Source organism: Rhinolophus sinicus, linkage group LG07 (genome assembly GCF_036562045.2).
Source record: "Rhinolophus sinicus isolate RSC01 linkage group LG07, ASM3656204v1, whole genome shotgun sequence".
Taxonomy (NCBI): Eukaryota; Metazoa; Chordata; class Mammalia; order Chiroptera; family Rhinolophidae; genus Rhinolophus; species Rhinolophus sinicus.
In genome coordinates this window covers 106141832-106161153 of record NC_133757.1, presented here as the reverse complement: position 1 = coordinate 106161153, position 19322 = coordinate 106141832, and the positions used below count along the sequence as shown (strand labels likewise).

The following is a 19322-nucleotide window of genomic DNA, read 5'->3' as shown; positions in this document are numbered from 1 at the left end:
AGGTTGGGGGGAAATGGGAATGACTGTTAATGAATGGAAGGGGAATGGGGGAATTTGGGAGGTGATGACATTGTTCCAAAATTGATGGTGATTATGGTAGCACAACTCTGTGAACACTGAACCATTCAACTGTACACTCTAAATGAGTGAATTGTATGGTATATGTCAATCATAGCTCAATAAAACAATTTTAAAAAGATCATACACAAGCTTTTGCTTTATTGTTATTATAACTTACATATGCATTTCTGTATATATATGATATACATACTTACTCGTATATTCTTTTATTTGTATAAGATATTCCATAAAACATGAAAAACATCAGAGACAAATTTATGTAATAACACTACTGAGACTTCAAGAGGCTGACTTAAAACGAAAGTTGTATTAAGGGAAAAAAAAATAAAAGAATACATATTCAGAGTGTATATGTGTATATTTCACCAAGAAATGAGAGAAGATGTAAAAGCTTTATAAAAATAATTAATCCATGATTAGTTTAATTTCCCTTTAAAAACTATGTTTATTCCATTGTTGTCTTTGTTGCTTTCAGTTTTATATCCCACATAAGAGTGAAGTCATATAGTTCTTGACTTTTTTTGTCTGACTTATTTTGTTTAGCATAAGAATCTCAAGATCCATATATGTTGTCACAAATGGCAGTATTTCATCTTTTCTTATGGCCAAGTAGTATTCCATTGTAGAACAAGACAAAAAAACTCATAAACAGAGAAAACAGTTTAGTGGTTACCAGAGGGCAAGGGGTGGGGGGTGGTAAAAGAGGGTAAAAGGGAATCAAATATATGGTGATGGAAGGAAAACTGACGCTGGGTGGTGAACACACAATGTGATTTATAGATGATGTATTATAGAAATGTAACTTGAAACCTATATAATTTTACTAACCATGTCACCCCAAAAAATTCATTTCTTAAAAAATTAAAAAATAAGAAACTATGTTTAAGGAAAGAAATGAATCATTGAATATTTAAAACATCTATCCTCTGCAATTTCCAAAGTGTTTTACCTTTACAGTCCTACTTTCAAGATACATGCAAGTGGAACGGACACATTACAGTCTCAAAGAACTATAAATAATAAAATTATAATATGCATTCAAATAAGGTTAATCTCATGAGAATGCTTTTTTATGTTACAGACAATTGATAAGCTCAATTCCAATAGAGTCAAATTATTCTGGAAAGCTTCAAATCTAAAAAGCTTATGAAGGAGATACAAAGAGAAAAAACAACAACAACATGAGCAATAAAACTTTCCAAAGAAAGCCGTGTACTGTGTGTAAAACATTCACTTATCAAAATCCTTTTAAAACACTCTTCTTTCTACAGATATTCCCTGGCTACATCGGGTCTAACAAGCAAATAAGGTATTATGAGAACCAAAGTAAAAAGTGAGTAAAAGGAAAGCTCAGAAAAAGGACAGGCTGAAATATCTTCAACAAAATGTTTGTTTCCTAACAGGCAGACCAACTTAATAAAGAGAAGGTCAAAAAGCTTCCATAAACACATTATATATATCATATATATATGTACAATATATATATATATCATATATAGATATATATATGATATATACATAAATATTATGTCCTCCTATAATATTTTGAAACACTACAGATGTTACTACCATACGTAACTTTCTTACTTATAAACTGATCAACAGCTAACTGAATACTGAGAATACTGAGACTGATTAATATGCAAACTCACAAGTCAGGAAAACTTGCCTAGAAAGTTTAAATAGCTACTCTTCTTCTATACTCCAGGTGTAATAGAAACAGGAATAAGAAACTATGAGGTTAAATAAAGATGCGCAGAAAGATAAAAGTCAAAGTGTTACGCACAAATATCTGGAATGCAGAGATAAATCCATAAAACAATATGACTATGTTCAAAAGAATTGGGTTCTCATTCTACTGCTGCCCCAAGATGTGAGCTGGCAGCTTTTGTAACTTCTTTGCGCCTCTATTTCTTCACCTCTAAAACTGTTAGGAAAAAGTAACATGCACAATTGCTGTAAGGAGTAAGGTGGTGCAAAGTTTCCACCTAACACAGAACCTGTCAAGGCTGTTGACAGGGCTGTTCTTTGAGGAAGCAAAGGAAAAAAGAACTCCAAGCAATTTCGCTGTTAAGATTTACTTACTGCAGCGCTCTTTCCTGGAAAGTTGAAAAAGGCATCAGGACCATACTTCTGAGGCACATGCTTTAACACAGTAAGCAACTTCCCAGCATGTGGAGGCTATAAAAGTAACCAACAATTCATTAACTGTATTATTCACCATAAGACAAAAACACCTATTTTTAACATAGTCATACCAAGAATAACCAAATAATGCTCTAAACTAAAAAGCATATAAAATAAATATAAAACCAAAGAAAGGTGATTTTCAACTATCTTAAAGAAATAAGCAACATACTCTATGCCATTTTTTTGTAATACTGTAAGACATATGAGGTGTTCGGTAAATATGAGCCAATATCGTCTGACACTTGAAACTCTTCACACTGCAGCAAAAATGATCTTTTACAAAATAAGTAAATAAAATTAGAAAGTAAATCAACCAACCACCCATCCCCTCTTCAAAACACTTTTTAATTTCACAAATAAATAATGCTTACTGTGTTTTACCTTTAAGGATACTTTAAAAACAATAAAGTATTTTAACCTTAAAACCACACCAGGGATTATTATTATCCCATTTTATAAAGGAGGAATTTGAGGCAGAGGAACATGTGTAAGGTGACACAGGTAGTAAGTGGCCAGGATGGGCTCAGAACTCAGTCTGACTCCAGAGCATGCATTTGACCACTACACTTTCACCTTTATATTATTCTATCTGTCCTGTAGCTTCCTATTGCCCTTAAAACAAAGATCAAACCTGCTAACACAGCTTACAAGACACTTTATCTACCTGGTAGCCTCTTTTGCATCTCAGTCTCCCCTTCTCTCTGTACTGCATCAACAATGCCTTCTCTGTAGTCTTCCCATAACAGAGCCTGAACACAAGCTATTCCCTTGTGTTTAAAATGTTCTAGCTAGGCCTACTTCCCTCCCCTCTTAACAAATCGTACCCATCCTTTAGAGCTCATCTTAATGGTCACTTCCTCAGGGCAGTCTTTCCTGCCCTCTGAAACTGGATCAAATCTCCCTATCAAATTTCATTCTACAATATACCCCTACTATTAGAGCATGTATAAAAGTTGTAACATTACATTTATTTGATTAATGCCTCTTTGACCCACAACCTCCTGTAATGCATTAAACAACCAACAGCTAAAATAAAAAAGCTCATTTACATTTACAAGGAAAAGGTAAAGGACAATCAGATATATATTATCATTTTAATCAGTTTACACGTAAATAAGGTAAAGTATAGTACATTCCTCTTTGTTAAAAGTTAAAAGTTCAAAACAGTGTCAAACTGCAAGTGAAATCACTGGCTTCCCTTCATCTTATGTAGGAACTATTCTAAGTTGTTACTGTCTAAAAGACTTTGGCAATTTTTCACCTAAACATTAAGTGGAAATCTTCACTCTTAAGTGATCAAGAAATTTTCAATTAGCCACACTGCTTATTATAAACGTGTAACAACGAGTAACTATAATCACACTGATTTTTCTAAATAAATTCCAAAATAAAATAAAAAATAACTGCTGTCAAAAATAAAAATATACTATTGTAGCATTTCCACCCAAAGAAATCACTCCTCTAAATTTCCTTTTCTATAAACCAATCAACAACAACAAAAAGACATTAGGACAAGCACTTTCCCTCCACACTCACTGCTGAGGGACTGCATACTAGGAAAGCCTTTCAGAAAATATTTACTCATGTTTCAGAGTCTTTAAAAATGTTCATGCCCATTGATACACATCAGAAAGGCAGAGGTTTAGATATAGGGATTTTTCACTGCGCTGAAGTGACAGCAAAAGCTAAATAAATGTAATGTCTGAGCAAGGCTGTTTCATTGAGAGTTCATTATTTGTTCCCTTTATTTCCTATCCTAATCCTATAAGCAACTACATTAACGTGTTTAATCTTTTTATATGCATTCTTTCAAAAATGTTTTTGTGTGATTGTACTTATTTAAACAATGTGAGATTAGATACATCATTTTTTCTTACTTTCTTCCCACTTTTTCCATGTATTCAAACTTACTCGCTGCATTGACTCTAACTGCCATGTAATAATCAATTCTATGCATTCAATCTATATTACCTATATACTCTCCTAACACTAATCACCCATGTTAACAATTCAATGCCATCACAAATATGCTTCAGTGAATATCCTCGTGTATTTCCTTACAGAATTATGTGAGAATTTCTTGAAATATGCAGTCAGGAGCTAATTACTAAGTCACTGGATATGGGTATGATTTATGTGACTAAGTGGTGCTAGACTACTCTCCAGGTTGGCTCAACTGGTGTTCCTTCCACCCAACAAGACACAGATTTAAAGTTACCCTCCCCCCCAATTATCCAACTTTATAATCCTTGATGTTAATAAATGGAACGTTGACATACCAATATTGTTTTAATTTGAACGTCTCTAATTATTAGTGATTTTATGTTTATTTGATTGTGGGAATCTCTATCTCTGTAAACAATGATCATATCCTTTGCTGTTTTCTTATGGTTGCCTATATTCACCAATAACAAAAATGTATTAATTATATATTCAGAATAAACAAATTATCTGAATATAATTCAAAACCAAAATCAAAGAAGTACACACGTCCTCTTCTGGACACGACACAGTAATAGGACCTAAACTTACCAACTCTATAAAACTGGGCAAAATGTATGAACCAAAACTGTTTTCAGACATGAAAAGAAGGTAGCTCAGGACTGTGATCCTTCAGAAAGGAAATAAAATGAGCCATGAGGTTACCCAGACTTTCTACCTGGAGTCATTTCTTTAGCACTGCACACAGACAGGGAAACTAAATACAACTTCAAAGTCTCATTGAGCTGATGAGGTAAAAACTGGAGTATGGGCGTCTGAGATAGTTAGAAGGTACAGGACAGAGTACTACGGATGAAAGAGCTATGCAGACAAGAAGCTGTGCAATGACTCTCAGGCTTAATACCAAACAGTTCACGTCTGCTTTAAAACTCAACAAGGTGAGGCCAAGGTATTAATGGCTATAAGTCAAAGAATTCCCAGAGCTAACATAGAGCCAGGAATTATTTAAGACCCTACCAAGCACCAGCAAGACCAGTTTATATTACCTTTTAACCCATGTCTGAGACTTAGGGTCACTCATATAGAGACCCTAGAAAAGTCAGGTGTGAATAAGGCTGAACTAGCTCTAGAGTATCAGCCAAACTAGACCTGACCACCCCCCAAAAAAAAAAAACACTTTAAAACTAGCCTGGAAAGATAACGGTAATCCATAAGTAACTTATCTGCTTGCAAAACCAGTCTAACAATCTTAAAAGGACTATGACAAAATCCAGCACTAAACAAGGAATCACTCATTATATCTAACATCACTATGTCTAAAATCACTAGCATAAGAAGAAGGAAAATGTGACCTATAAGCGGAAGCAAAATCAATGGGTGAAAAACTGATCTAGAAAATAACAGAGATGGTAGAATTAATAGACAAGAACATTAAAAGCAACTATTAAAATATGCTAACTATTCCCAAAGACTTAAAAGAAAACATGAACATAATGAGGTAAAATGGAAGTTATTTTTTAAAAAAATGAACAGAAATGAAGTATATCTGAAATTTACAGAAATAAAAAAATGTTAAATTTTTAATGGATGAATGGAGTTAACACATTGCAGAAGAAAAGATAAGTTATGGTAAAAAGTGTAGAAAGAAAGCAGTCTAAAATGAAGCACAAAGAGAAAAGATTGGGAAGAAAGGTAAACAAATCTCAGTGACTATGGGACACTATCAAGAGGACGAATGTGAATGTAACTGGAGTCCCCAGGAGGGAAGAAGGGACCAAAAAAAATGATACCTGAAGAAATAATGGCCAAAATGTTTCCAAATTTGATTAAAATTATATTATAAACCCACAGATTCAAGAACTCTAAGAAGGATAAACACAAGGAAAACCATACCAATAAACATAAAATTCCTGAAAATCAGAGATAAAATCTTAAAAACAGCCAGAGAACCAGAGTTTGATTACAAACAAGCTAAAGAGTCTAACCATTTTAACACAGTATATGAGAGTGTATAATTGCAGAGCACAAATGTAAGTATGCTTACACACGGCTAAACTAAGGATCAGCTCGCTGAGCAGTTGCTATGGGCAATGATTTCTAAAGGACACTAAAAGAAGCTTAGATATGAAAACAAAAATAAGAGAAAATATTCACTAGTATTCCTCTAGGGAGTAAGCAGCTACATGGTAGAAAGAAACAGTTTGATAAAACAACTGGAGTTCAAAATAAGTTAACCACCACTACCATCCATGCAAAGGACCACTAAGTTTCATGTATGGAGGGTGGATCCAATTACCTGCAGAGCTTTCATTCACTGAGAGGGTTGCAGACATTTAAGGGCCACAGGTAAACTACTCAGATCAAGAGAAAGAGAAGCTAGGTGCTGCTATATAACACTTTTTTCTCGCCTTACCCTTTTCCTCAAAAAATGTTGAATGTATATTGAAGAATAATCACTTGAATAAGGAACGAAGTACCTGCAACACCCAATGCTCTTAGTCCACCCCTGTGTCGGATCATGGCAAAAGTATCTGTATAGCTCTAAATGTATTTTAGTTCATCTCTTCCCCTCAATTTGACATTTGATCCCTCTGTATACTTTCATATACCAAAGAGTATTTAGGATTTTTTTACCCATTGTCCTTTATCTCCTTGAAGTTTACTGAAGAATAGCTTTAGTTCTCGAACTGTCAAATTATAGCTAGCCAGCACTCCCAACATGTCAACTAAAAGATCTGGAAACAAAGAAAACAATAAAATCATTAAGCTACTTAGACTTCTTATAGGATTAAAATATACTGTGCTTTCTTAAGAGTTTGGACACTAAAGTTCCAGGTATAATACCTGTTAGATGCTCAAATATTTCTTAAATAAATATTACTAAATAAGAAATATACAGTAGTTAGGAATCATACTTTGTTTCTTCACATTCATTGTGCTATAGAAAAAAGTCATACCTGCTATCATGTTGTCAACTTTTTCAACTTTCCCAAGCACTTTTTCAACCAGGCCTACTTCAGTGCAGACTTGAAGATTTCGGATACTTTTCTTCAGAATGGCTGTAAACATGCTCCAGACTTCCGCTTGGCAAGTAATGTCACATTTTTCTAGGAGGTCCACCATGCAGATGATACTCTCACCTTCTTGGATAATGAAATTCATCTCCAAATCAAACTGCCCTCCTACCAACTTCAAAAAGGAAAAAAAAAAAAAAAAAATACAAGCATTAGCACTTCTTCAATACAACTAGAGCACGCGCCTAAGCTTTAGATTGTCAATAACTACCCACACACATTCTTCCCTATCCCCTATAACATTAAAAGAGCCTTAAAAAAAAATAAAGAAAAAAAACTCTAAAAATCTCAAATCTTTAAAATAGCACAAAGTCAAGCAAGATTTAGAATACAAAAATGGAAAATTTTTTAACAAATAAATATAAAATGTCTTAGGCAAATCCCTACCTACTGCCCTGATACCAATAAAGATCTAACTTAGCTCTATAGTTGCTTCTAATTCAATATTTCATTTATGAATTATGAACTCTGTGAACTACTCGCAGCAACCTAAAGGGCCTTTGCTACCTTTGTAAGGTATGGGCTCACATCAAAACCGAAAAGCTGAAAGTGACTCAGAATGGACACAAAACTTGGAGTTTATATTTGTCAAATTCCTGGTTTATTTGGCTATCCATTTTGATCCCTCTCCTTACCTGTCAATAATCAGGACAGCTTAAACATAATTAGTCACACGCCCAAAGTAACTAATCAAGAAAATGCATGTCATTGATATGAGTAACCCCACCTTGCCATCTCACCCATAGCATCTTCCCAATTTTAACAAAGTCCAGTTGTTTAAATGAATTAAAATACTTTCACAATTACCTTTGCAGAGCTATCCTCTAAAACTAGTTTTTAAAAAGGTCACCTATACTTGTGTCTTTCTGAACACTTCTTGGTTTTTCATTATGCATTCCTAAACCCAAAAGTTAGGCAAGAATTAGGAGTGAACTTTACAAAACAAAATCCAACAGCACATAAAAGAATAACAGACATAACCAAATAGAGTTTACTCCAGAAAAACAAGGAAGGTTCACAATTAGGAATTCAATTAAAACTCCCTGCAGCCAGAGATGAATATATGTCCCAGGTTCTGCCAAAGACATATACTGGCATGAGAAAGAAAAAATGGAAAAATGAACATGAGGTGGTATGCGCATGTAGGGACGTTACGAATTCCTGGCAAGCACAGTGGGAAAGGCCGTCGGTTCATCTAGGAAAGCTCTGGCAGAGGTTTTAGTGTACAAGTCTTTCATCATCAGTAACAAGCAACGTAAGAAAATGACAGCTGGATTTCTGCTAAAAGAGTCCCGTGGTGTGATTGGGCCAATTCTCCCAGCTACATGGTCCTGGCTATGCTTAGTTCCCTAGTCACACAAAAATTTTGTGAGCTACATAAAAACTCTAACATAAACTTTTTGGGGGTGGGGGGTGGGAGTGAATATTATTTGCTTGTTTCATCTTTTTTAATTCTTAAATAATTTCAAAGGTTACAAAGTTGCAAAATAGATACAAGGTCTGACAATTAAGTTCGGGGTGAACTTGTTACAATTACGTTGCTAACCTCTTTTTGCTATCTGAGGGCTTATGCATTACGAATCCGTACCAACTGGACAGTTAAGCAAGTTTACTATTTGGAAGTGCTGACAAAAGCTGTGTGAAAAAGTTAGACGACCTGAACTTTTCGCCAACAATTCACGGCTCTTGCATCACAACAATGCACCAGCTCACACGGCACTGTCTGTGAGGGAGTTTTTAGCCAGTAAACAAATAACCGTGATGGAACACCCTCCCTACTCACCTGACCTGGCCTCCAGTGACTTCTTTCTTTACCCAAAGATAAAGAAAATATGGAAAGGAAGACCTTTTGATGACATTCAGGACATCAAGGGTAATACGATGATAGCTCTGATGGCCATTCCAGAAAAAGAGTTCCAAAATTGCTTTGAAAGATGGACTAGGCACTGGCATAGCTTCCCAAGGGGAGTACTTCGAAGGTGACCATAGTGATATTCAGCAATGAGGGATATAGCACTTTTTCTAGGATGAGTTCACGAACTTAATTGCCCAACCTTGTAGACCTCCTGTATGCCCTTTACCCAGCTTCCCCAATGTAAATATATTACATAAACATAGTACAATCATTAAAACCAGGAAATTAACATTGATACAACAGCATTAACAAATCTACAGATATTACTCAAATGTTGCCACTTGTCACGCTAACATCCACTTTCTGATCCAGGATGAGAAGTATCCCTTAAGTCCTCTCCAAACGCAGACAGCTGCACAGGCATTCTTTGACTTTCACAATGGTGACACTATGAAGGAATATTTGCCAGCCATTTTATAAACTGTCTTCCAATCTCAATGTTTCCTTCATGTTTAGGTTCATGTTTACGCATTTTTGGTTAAAAAAAAAAAAGACCACAGAAGTGATGTATATCCTTCTCAGTGTATCATTTCAGATGGTACCTCATACCAAAATTTCTCACAATTGGGGACATTAGCTGTGATCAACATGTTTAAGGTGGTATCTGTCAGAATTTTTCCTTTTTAAAGTTATTATATTTTCAAATTTTTTAAGCATCTTGTGGAGAATACTTTGAGACTATACAAATATCTTATTTCTCATCATACTTTTAAGAATCCATTAATGGATCTTACCTGCAATGGTTATTACTGTGGCATTGCTAAATGGTGATTTTATATTTCCATCATACTTTTTTTCTACAGTTATTAATGGGAAAAGACTTTCTTTGATAATAAAATACAGCAATCACACCTGAAAAGCCAGCATCATGCTCAAATAGGAAAATCTGAATGATTCTCATGAAAGTTAGCAACAAGACTAGGATGCATTTTCATCATGATCATTTGATAATATTCTGGAGATACACAAGTCACATTTAGTCAAAAGGCAGCAATGTGCATAAATATCAGAGTACAGGGATTTAAATTACAATTATTTTTACATGATATGATAAATATCTAGAAAAACAAAGAACTTGAGCGGAAAAATTACTATAAATAGAAAAGGTATTTGGTAATGAACTACTGACCCAGTTAACAATATGAATCAATCTCAAAAGAATTATGTTAAATAAAAGAAGCCAAACACAAATGACTACCTTAACCATTAGGAATTTATTCTGTAGATATATTTAGGTAAGATGTTAGATAGAAGAACTTCATTTTAGTCTTCTTTTGAATAGAAAAATAGAAGAAACAATCCCCCAAAGAAAACATAAGGTGATGGTTAGCAAAGTTGTGTGTAACTATATAATGGAATATTACGCAACCATTGAAAAGAATGAGGCAGATCCCTCTGACATGAAAAGATCTCTAAAATACACTGTTTAAGTGAGAAGATCAAAGTGGAAAAAAGTGTGAAAAGTAGGTGACAATTTGAGTGTAAAACATACATACAGACATATACTTAAGAATGGTAACACAAGAAACCTAATAGTGATTGCCTCTGAGCATTTGCGGAAAGAGAGCAAAGAGAGAGTTTTTAGTATATTACACCTTGGGACATCCTCCAAATAGATCTAAATAGATCAAAAACCTAGTTGCGGGCCGGCCCAGTGGCTCAGGTGGTTAGAGCTCCGTGCTCCTAACTCCAAAGGCTGCCGGTTTGATTCCCACTTGGGCCAGTGGGCTCTCAACCACAAGGTTGCCAGTTCAATTCCTCGAGTCCCGCAAGGGATGGTGGGCTCTGCCCCCTGCAACTAAGATTGAACACAGCACCTTGGGCTGAGCTGCCTCCCAGATGGCTCAGTTGTTGGTTGGAGTGCAGGCTCTCAACCACAAGGTTGCCAGTTCGATTCCTCGAGTCCCACAAGGGATGGTGGACTGTGCCCCCTGCAACTAGCAATGGCAACTGGACCTGGAGCTGAGCTGCGCCCTCCACAACTAAGACTGAAAGGACAACAACTTGACTTGGAAAAAAGTCCTGGAAGTACACACTGTTCCCCAATAAAGTACTGCTCCCCTTCCCCAATAAAATCTTAAAAAAAAAAAAAAACCTAGCTGCAACCAACTTAAAAGACCTTACCTTCACCTTAATATTACTTACATCAACATTTCATTTTGATCTGTGTTTATTACAATCAGTGGTTAACCACCCTTCCAAGAAGCTATAGCATTAATTTTTGTAAGTAATTTCCAAAAAACCCCAACTATTTCACCAGCTTTTAAACTGAGTTTATACTGTGAAAGCAGTACCCAGACAGCTGTTTAAAATACTTCTCAATTGCTGTAAATATAAAATATACCTTTCAAGGAGAAAATTGATGGCAGAAATTGGTACCTACAGATGTGTGGCATATTTGATATACTATATGTATGCATATCTATTATACCTAAAAAGCATGCACAGGGTCTACAATGTGTCATGTTAACCCTTTTTAATAGTTATTTGAAACTGATCAACCTTCAAAACACAAATTTGCTTCCAATGACAGGGATCATAATCTAAGTCCCAGCATTGGCTAGTTATTATCTGAGCTGTAGTAATGGCTCTGTACTACAAAATGTAATCTTCCCAAATGTCACAGTAAGTTATGAATATCTGAGCAGCCTAATGCACTTTTACTACCCATGAAATGTGAAAATGTAATCTTATTACCTTTTTTATGGTTGTATTTTTTTTTTTTTAATAATGTAGCCTGGAAACTGATGAATAGTCTTTTTCTGCACTTTAGCATGATTTGGTCTCCTTTGCTACACAGAACATTTTTCAAAACTCTCCATTACAACATGTTTTAGTCTTGGCCTGAACTTCATAAACAATTTTTATAGCAACCTTCAGGGTGGCATTGCATGCTTCCTACAGGTTATAGTTTAAAGTACAGGTTTATGGAAATCTTAAAGATTATTCAAGAATCCAAATAAACCTTCACAAGTTTCACATTAGAACTTTAATTGGGCATGATGAGCATTTCCTTTTCAATGACTATATTAACAAAGTACACTGAAATTAGTAGTTAAACCTAAGTCACTTGTATTTTCAGAAAACCAAAATACACAGATAGACCAAAAATAATCTCTCTTCAAAAGATTTATGAAACTGCAAGTGCTGGAATACATAGCAAGTCCTAATACTTCAAACTGAAGCTATGTTTTCCCTGGAAACTTGCTAAATTTTTCCTCAAAGATGTGACAGGAATAAGGTATAACAGAAAAACTGCAAAGTACAATCACATCTTATGATTCTAACTAGATATTTGCTATTTCTTGTGATAAATCACTTTTTTCTCTGGACCTGTTCATTCATTTGTAAAATGAACAGCAAGCTTCTTTTATTTATGTGCATCCCTCATAAATGTATCTACTTTTTGTAAGTGCCAATCTCAAGGTATCCAATTTCTCGCTATGAATCCACTCCTGAGTGAATGTGACCCTATACTCATACATGTTTGCACTCACTAGAAACTTATTACTAGAGAGAAACTGAGGAAAAATTACAATGCTGTGGCATGGACTATAATGTCTCCTAATTTACATTTTCTTCTTCTTCCATAATAGTTTCTAATTTGGCACATGGGGTCCAGGCAAAAGATTTCACTTGCCAGCTTTCACTGAAGTCAACACCACATGACCAAGTTCTGACCAAGGAGGACAGCAATATGTCCAACTTCTAGATACAACTCTTAAAAAAGGAAGGTAATATAACTAACTTCTCTTTGCAACTTTCCTTCTTCCTCTTACATAAGGTGCTGAAATAATGACAAGAGTTAGAGTAGCCATCTTAGAATCTATGCTGTAACTTTCATGTTGAAGATAATGGAGCAGAAAGATCTATGGATCCTGTCAATTACAGAACTGTCTCGGTAACCCTGGACCATTTAACTGCCCAAATTTGCACCTGAAGGAACAATACACTTCCACCTTAAGATCCTGTTATTTGGGGCCTCTCTATTGTATCTGCTTAAAACCTATATCCTAATATATATGCTAATGCTATTCATTGTATTTTCTCAGAAAATGAAAAATATGAATAACTATCGCAAGTGACACATCCCCATCACCATCTCTTACACTATAATAGCAGGTGTTAACTCATCAACAGTGTGTCTATTTTGAACTACTTTTAAAAGGTGGTAGTGAGCCCTGATCAACTTAGAAATACCTCAGTCCTGAATTTTACACAACTAAATTTTTAGACTCCACATGTCATATTATAATACTTTCATTGTATATAAATAAAATACAGAATATTAAGAGATTAGATGTTATAATCTAATTAGTGTACAAGCCTCTGATTCAGCTCATTCCTAGCATTAAAGAAAATGCAGTAAGACTTTACCTTAGCCAGTTACTAGCAGAAAAGAAAGTTCAGTATGTCAGTAGCAACATAACCATCAGCCTTTACATCAACCCTTTACTGAGAGAGTTAGCCAAAATAATATCTTACTCCTCAATCAACATCCACTGAAAGAAAGGCTATTTAGGCTTATAGATGTGTCACTCAGTAACTACAAGAGCAACGTACTACAATATACAATACTTAACAGTGCCAAGAAAGTAGTCACTGATTTAGAACATGAAATGTGCAAAAGTTTACTAAAACGTTCAATACAATTTCAATAAGAATTAAAATTTTCAATAAAATTTTACACATATTCTTATATCTCAGAAGTTCCTTCTAAGATGGTGACACTTGGTTTCAGCCTCATAGGGATTTTCTCAATCAGCCAAAGGCCTCTTTTGTATACCTCTAACATACATATTTACGGTGTTTCACCGAAAATAAGACCTATCCCAAAAATAAGCCACACTTAAGATCGTCAGCCAGACGGACACATTTAGTACATTATGACAATGTTCCAGAAAAAGATGAAATGACTGTATTTGAATCAATGTAGATTGTTGTACATGAAAAAATGAGACATCCCCTGAAAATACACCCTAATGCATCTTTCGGAGCAAAAATTAATATAAGACCCGGTCTCATTTTCGGGGAAATATGGTATAAGACCTAGTCTTATTTTGGGGGAAACACGGTATGCACCAGACTGTTACTGATGGTTATCTTGGTGATAGGGTTATAAAAGGGTTTCACTTTCAAAATCATACATTCATGACACATTTCAATTTTTCAAAATAAGTTATGTATTTTCTTTGAATCCAAAAGGAAAAAAATAACTTTAATATTCTCAATTGAATCACTGAACTGAATGTGGAAAACTAGACAGAAAAAAATAATGCTTCTTAGTTTGTACATTATTTTCAGAAATCAAATTGTTTGCATTCCCATCAAAACTCTAGCTCCTAGGCAACAAGGATGTAAAATGGAAATTAGATATACAACTGTAAAGAATGTTAAATGGGAATTAGATATACAGTATCAAGTATTATCTATGCAAGATAAGTAAAATATCATTGTTTACTTTTTAGGGTGATATCTTCATTTTAATGATAATAAAGTACTGTAATGGGTCACTCCCAAACTATAGTTTGACCAAGATCCATAACTATAGACAATAATACCTTGAGAGTTTTCAGAAACACCGTTCCTCTGAGGAACAGTCCTTAAGAGCATAGATTCTGGAGTCAGACTGTCTGGATTTGATTTCTGGTTCTACCAGATACCAAGTATATGGGCGTGGGAAGGACAGTTCACCCGTCTACCGGTCACTTCCTCATCTGTAAAATTAGGGTAATAATAGGACCCATCTCTTTAAAGTTGTTGTGAGGATTAAATGAAACAACATACCGCGTTTCCCCGAAAATAAGACCTAACCGTAAAACAAGCCCTACCATGATTTTTCAGGATGACATCCCCTGAACATAAGCCCTAATGCATCTTTTAGAGCAAAAATTAATAAGACCCCTGGTCTTATTTTGGGGGAAACATGGTAGATCTTAGATAATGCATAACCTCTTAGAGGAGAACTCACTCTTCCTTCTACCTACTGTTAAAATTCTCACTTTATGAATAGTAATGTCTTCACCTAATAGTCATGGTAAAGCAGCTGTATAGTCTGTCTCTTTCTTCCTAGTGAACTGTCCACAAGCTACAAATTGGCAAAGTTAAAAAAGCATATTCCACTTAAAACAAATTATCACCCTAATGTAATGCACTAACTTACCTATAACATCAGTGTAAGCTAAAGGTGACAGCTATTTCTGTTGTACTTTTATCATCCTAGTTTCTAAGTCACTTCTTTGTTATTTGATGATATAATCCATACTTAAATATTGAACCACAAAGTTTCACACTCCAGGTTTTTTTGTTTTGTTTTGTTTTTGCTCCTGTCATCTTTAACCATATGACTGTATTCCCTAAAACCATTCAACACTAAAAAGATACGTTTCATTCCCCAACACCTCATCATAACTCTCATACCACCATCCCTTTACTATTATTAATTTAATGGACACACTGCCTCTACTGACTATGATCTCCATGACCCTTCCCCCGTATCTTAGATACACCTCATTCCAAGGTGTACAAATGCCCTACCATTTTCACCTTTCAGAAGAGTGCTTTCTTCACCTACTCCACTTAATAACAATCTGACTCTCCACAGAGGTTACCACCACACAACCGCTCTCCGTTTAAAACTACTAGTTCTTTCACTCTGCACTGAACAGGAAGACAGAAAGAAGGGTTAAGGTTTTCATTTTTACCTCCTAAAATTTCATCAATATGTCCCTCCTTACCGTTTCCTACCATCACCAAACTAGTTGAGGACTCTTTCACTACACATACAACTATCAATACCGGTTTACTGAATTACATATCCATAAGACACAGAAGACTATATACATGGCTGTCACCATTGGTCACAGTCTAGGAAGACATGGGACAAAACTGGGAAGGAGGGAAAACTGGGGAAGGAGGACGCAGAAGAGAGCAAAGTTCAAAAAGAAAAGGAAAAAACAATAACCACATTTATAATTTTATACACGTGTTTATATAACATTTATGGTTTTACACAAAATTATGTATGCAACTATATGCATAAAGAAATGTTTATAACCCAAAGTAAATTTATTCCAAACTTTATACCTGAAGGCTTTTATGTATCCTATTTGCTCTATTCTTTACTATTAATGTTTTCTAGATTTAAAAAAAAAAAAATCAAGCTGTTATTCCATTAAATTCAGTTCCTTTTTTTTTTAACTTAAGGAGCAAGTAATTAAGAGTGATATTGCTGTGGATTCTTCTATTAAGCTTCCGTTTATTAATCATGTTAAGATAACTGATCAGAGACTATTCCAGCCACTAAGTATGGAACAATGTATAAGCCAACATACCAACAGTCCCTATAAAAGAATGGTTCTTTGCATAATCCCACCGAAATCAAATCAATTTGGGAAAGGAAAAAAAAACACACTACATACTATATCCCCTCTGAAAAGTTCAGAATGAACATAAAGGCTTGAATAGGTTCTGAAGTAAAGACTCTCATTTAATCTCACTTGATCCAAATGATGAGAGAATTCTTATGCAAACTTAAAACTTATATTGTATAGAACACTTTTTGGGAAACAGAGTACATGCTATCAAACGACAACAACTGCAGCAAATTAAATATGGTCAATTATTTACTTGACTCAGACTTGAGCTGAGAGACTTTTACCTGCATCATTCTATCTCAATGACTTTAGAGCACCATCATGCCTATTTTTTTTTTTCTGGAGAGAGGGAGGGGAGTCCTTTGCCAATTGCACTCAATTGGTTAAAAAATGACTAAAAACGAAACCCTAATAACCCAAGTCACTTATGACAACCAACGAATGCAACAGACTCATATCCTCTCACGTCTTCTCCCCTGGCCTTCAGTTATTTGTGAATTTATTACTTTCACACTGTCAAGATTAAAAACATACACATTTTCTTCCCAATAAAGACACCATTGAACACACTAAGACATCTTGAATTTACATCTCAGCATAATGTTTTATATCATGTTATATAACATTATGATATAGTATTTCTGTTCAAGTTTCTGAATGTTTTTGGTCAGGCTAAGTAGATACCGACTTTATTGATAATTAAGAGAACACTTGTCCACAGCATCTATCAAGACCAAGGCAAAAACTATACAGCACGTAGTATATGTCTACACTGTACTCTCACCACTTTGTGTGCATTATTCTCCATTTGGCATCCCTTGTCTTCTCCTCTGGACTCAATCTTCTTCCTCCAAGAGCAAAATCCCACCCAGATCTACACTCTATTAAAGTGCCCAAAGCTCCAATATTTTGTAGATAGATAGACAGATCAGTGTCTTCCACCCAAACTCATGATCTTTCCCACGAGGCTCTCCTCCACTTTGAGGAAAGAAGTGTCATTATGTTATAAAAGTAACTGTGCCTCCCTCAATAACTGACAGAACAATTAGACACAAAATCAGCAAGGACGAGAAGAACTCAACGCCGCCATCAGACAATAGGTACTTCTTATAGAAGACTCCACCCAACAACAGTAAAATACATATTGTTTTCAAGTGTCCATGGTATATATACCAAAACAGACTGTACGCTGGGACATAATACCAACGTCAAAAAATGTAAAGGAATTGAAATCATACAGAGTGAGTGCTCTGACCACAGTGGAGTAGAACTAGAAATCATTAACAGAAAGATAAAGATACTGGAAAAATATCTCCAAACACTTGGAAACTGAAAAATACACTTCAAAATAACTGATGGGTCAAAGAGAAACCTCAAGGGAACTAAAAAATTATCAAGAACTGAATCAAAATAAAAATACAACATATCAAAACTTGTGGGACATAGCTAAAACAGTGCTGAGAAGGAAATTTATAGTACTACATCTAAAATAAATAAAGAAGTCTCAAAATTCAACAACAAAAAAAACCAATTAGAATAAAAAGAACCAATGGTCAAAAGAACAGGCATTTCACTATAGAGGATACATAGATGACAAATAAGCACATGAAAAGTTGTTCAACATCATTAGCCATTAGAAAATTGCAAATTAAAACCACAATCAGATATCATTACACATCTATCAAAATGGCTTTAAAAAAGTGACAACACCAAAGGCTGGCAAGGACTCAGAAAAACAATCACTCATGTGTTGCTAGTAGAACTGTAAGGTGACAGTCACTCTGGAAAACAGTTTAGCAGTTTTTAAAAAGGCTAAATACATAACAAATATAGCCATTTAGAAAACACACTCCTGGCATTTTTTCCCTGAGAAATGAAAACGTATGTTCAAACAAAAACCTGTACTCAAATGCTTATAGCAGCTTTATTCATCACAGCCAAAAAATGGAAACAACTCAGATGTCCTTCAATAAGTAAATAAGTGGTTAAACTAACTGGCATACTCATACCATGGGAACAAACTAGTGATATACACAACAATCCAGATGAATCTCCAGACAGTTGTACCAAAACAAAACAAAACAAAAGGTCATATAGTATATGATTCCATTCATATGAGATTCTTGAACTGGCAAAATTACAGAACTGGAGAACAGACTGGAGATTGCCAGGGGTAAGGGGAGGTACAGAAGGAGGAAAGCAGTTGTGAATATAAAAGGGCAGTAGCAGGGATCATTGTGTGCTGGACATTTTCTGTATCCTGATTATCGGACTATATAGTTTGTAAGCTTTTCCACTGAGGGGAAACTGAGAAAAGGGTACAAGGGATCTCTCCATGTTATTTCTTACAACTGCATGTTAATCTGCAATTGTTCCAAAATAAAAAGTTTGATTTTAAAAAATAACTGATATGAGATGTGACTTTGTTCATAGGAGTAATTGTTCCACTGATTATTTCCAATTGAAAAGAAAACTATATTAACCTAGGTAAATGTCTCATGGCAGGAAATGAGAGCCAAATTAAAGGACAAAAAAACACTGCCGAGCACAGCTTCTGAAACAGCCTGAAGAAATACAAGTCCTACTTTCTTTAACTGTCCCTTCCCTACCCACGCCAGAATGAACAAAAAAAGTGTTGGTGTATTTAATCATTTACCCTACACCTAAAAAAAGGTTTGCCATATGATATACCAAAAAAATGATTAAGCACATACTAATATCACATAGTTTCACTATATATTCTAA

General features: G+C 34.9%; 1 protein-coding gene across 2 annotated transcripts in view; it reads right to left on the bottom strand.

Moving 5' to 3' along the window:
• The window catches only part of LRBA (LPS responsive beige-like anchor protein), a 560879-nt gene that overhangs the window by 498157 nt on the left and 43400 nt on the right, over positions 1-19322 (bottom strand). For both annotated transcript variants that reach the window (XM_019722880.2, XM_019722903.2), the window contains exons 3-5: positions 7170-7401; positions 6847-6947; positions 2167-2262 (exon numbers count right to left, since the gene is read on the bottom strand). In XM_019722880.2, coding sequence (XP_019578439.2) covers positions 2167-2262; positions 6847-6947; positions 7170-7401 — 429 coding nt within the window. The remainder of the gene's footprint in view (positions 1-2166; positions 2263-6846; positions 6948-7169; positions 7402-19322) is intronic.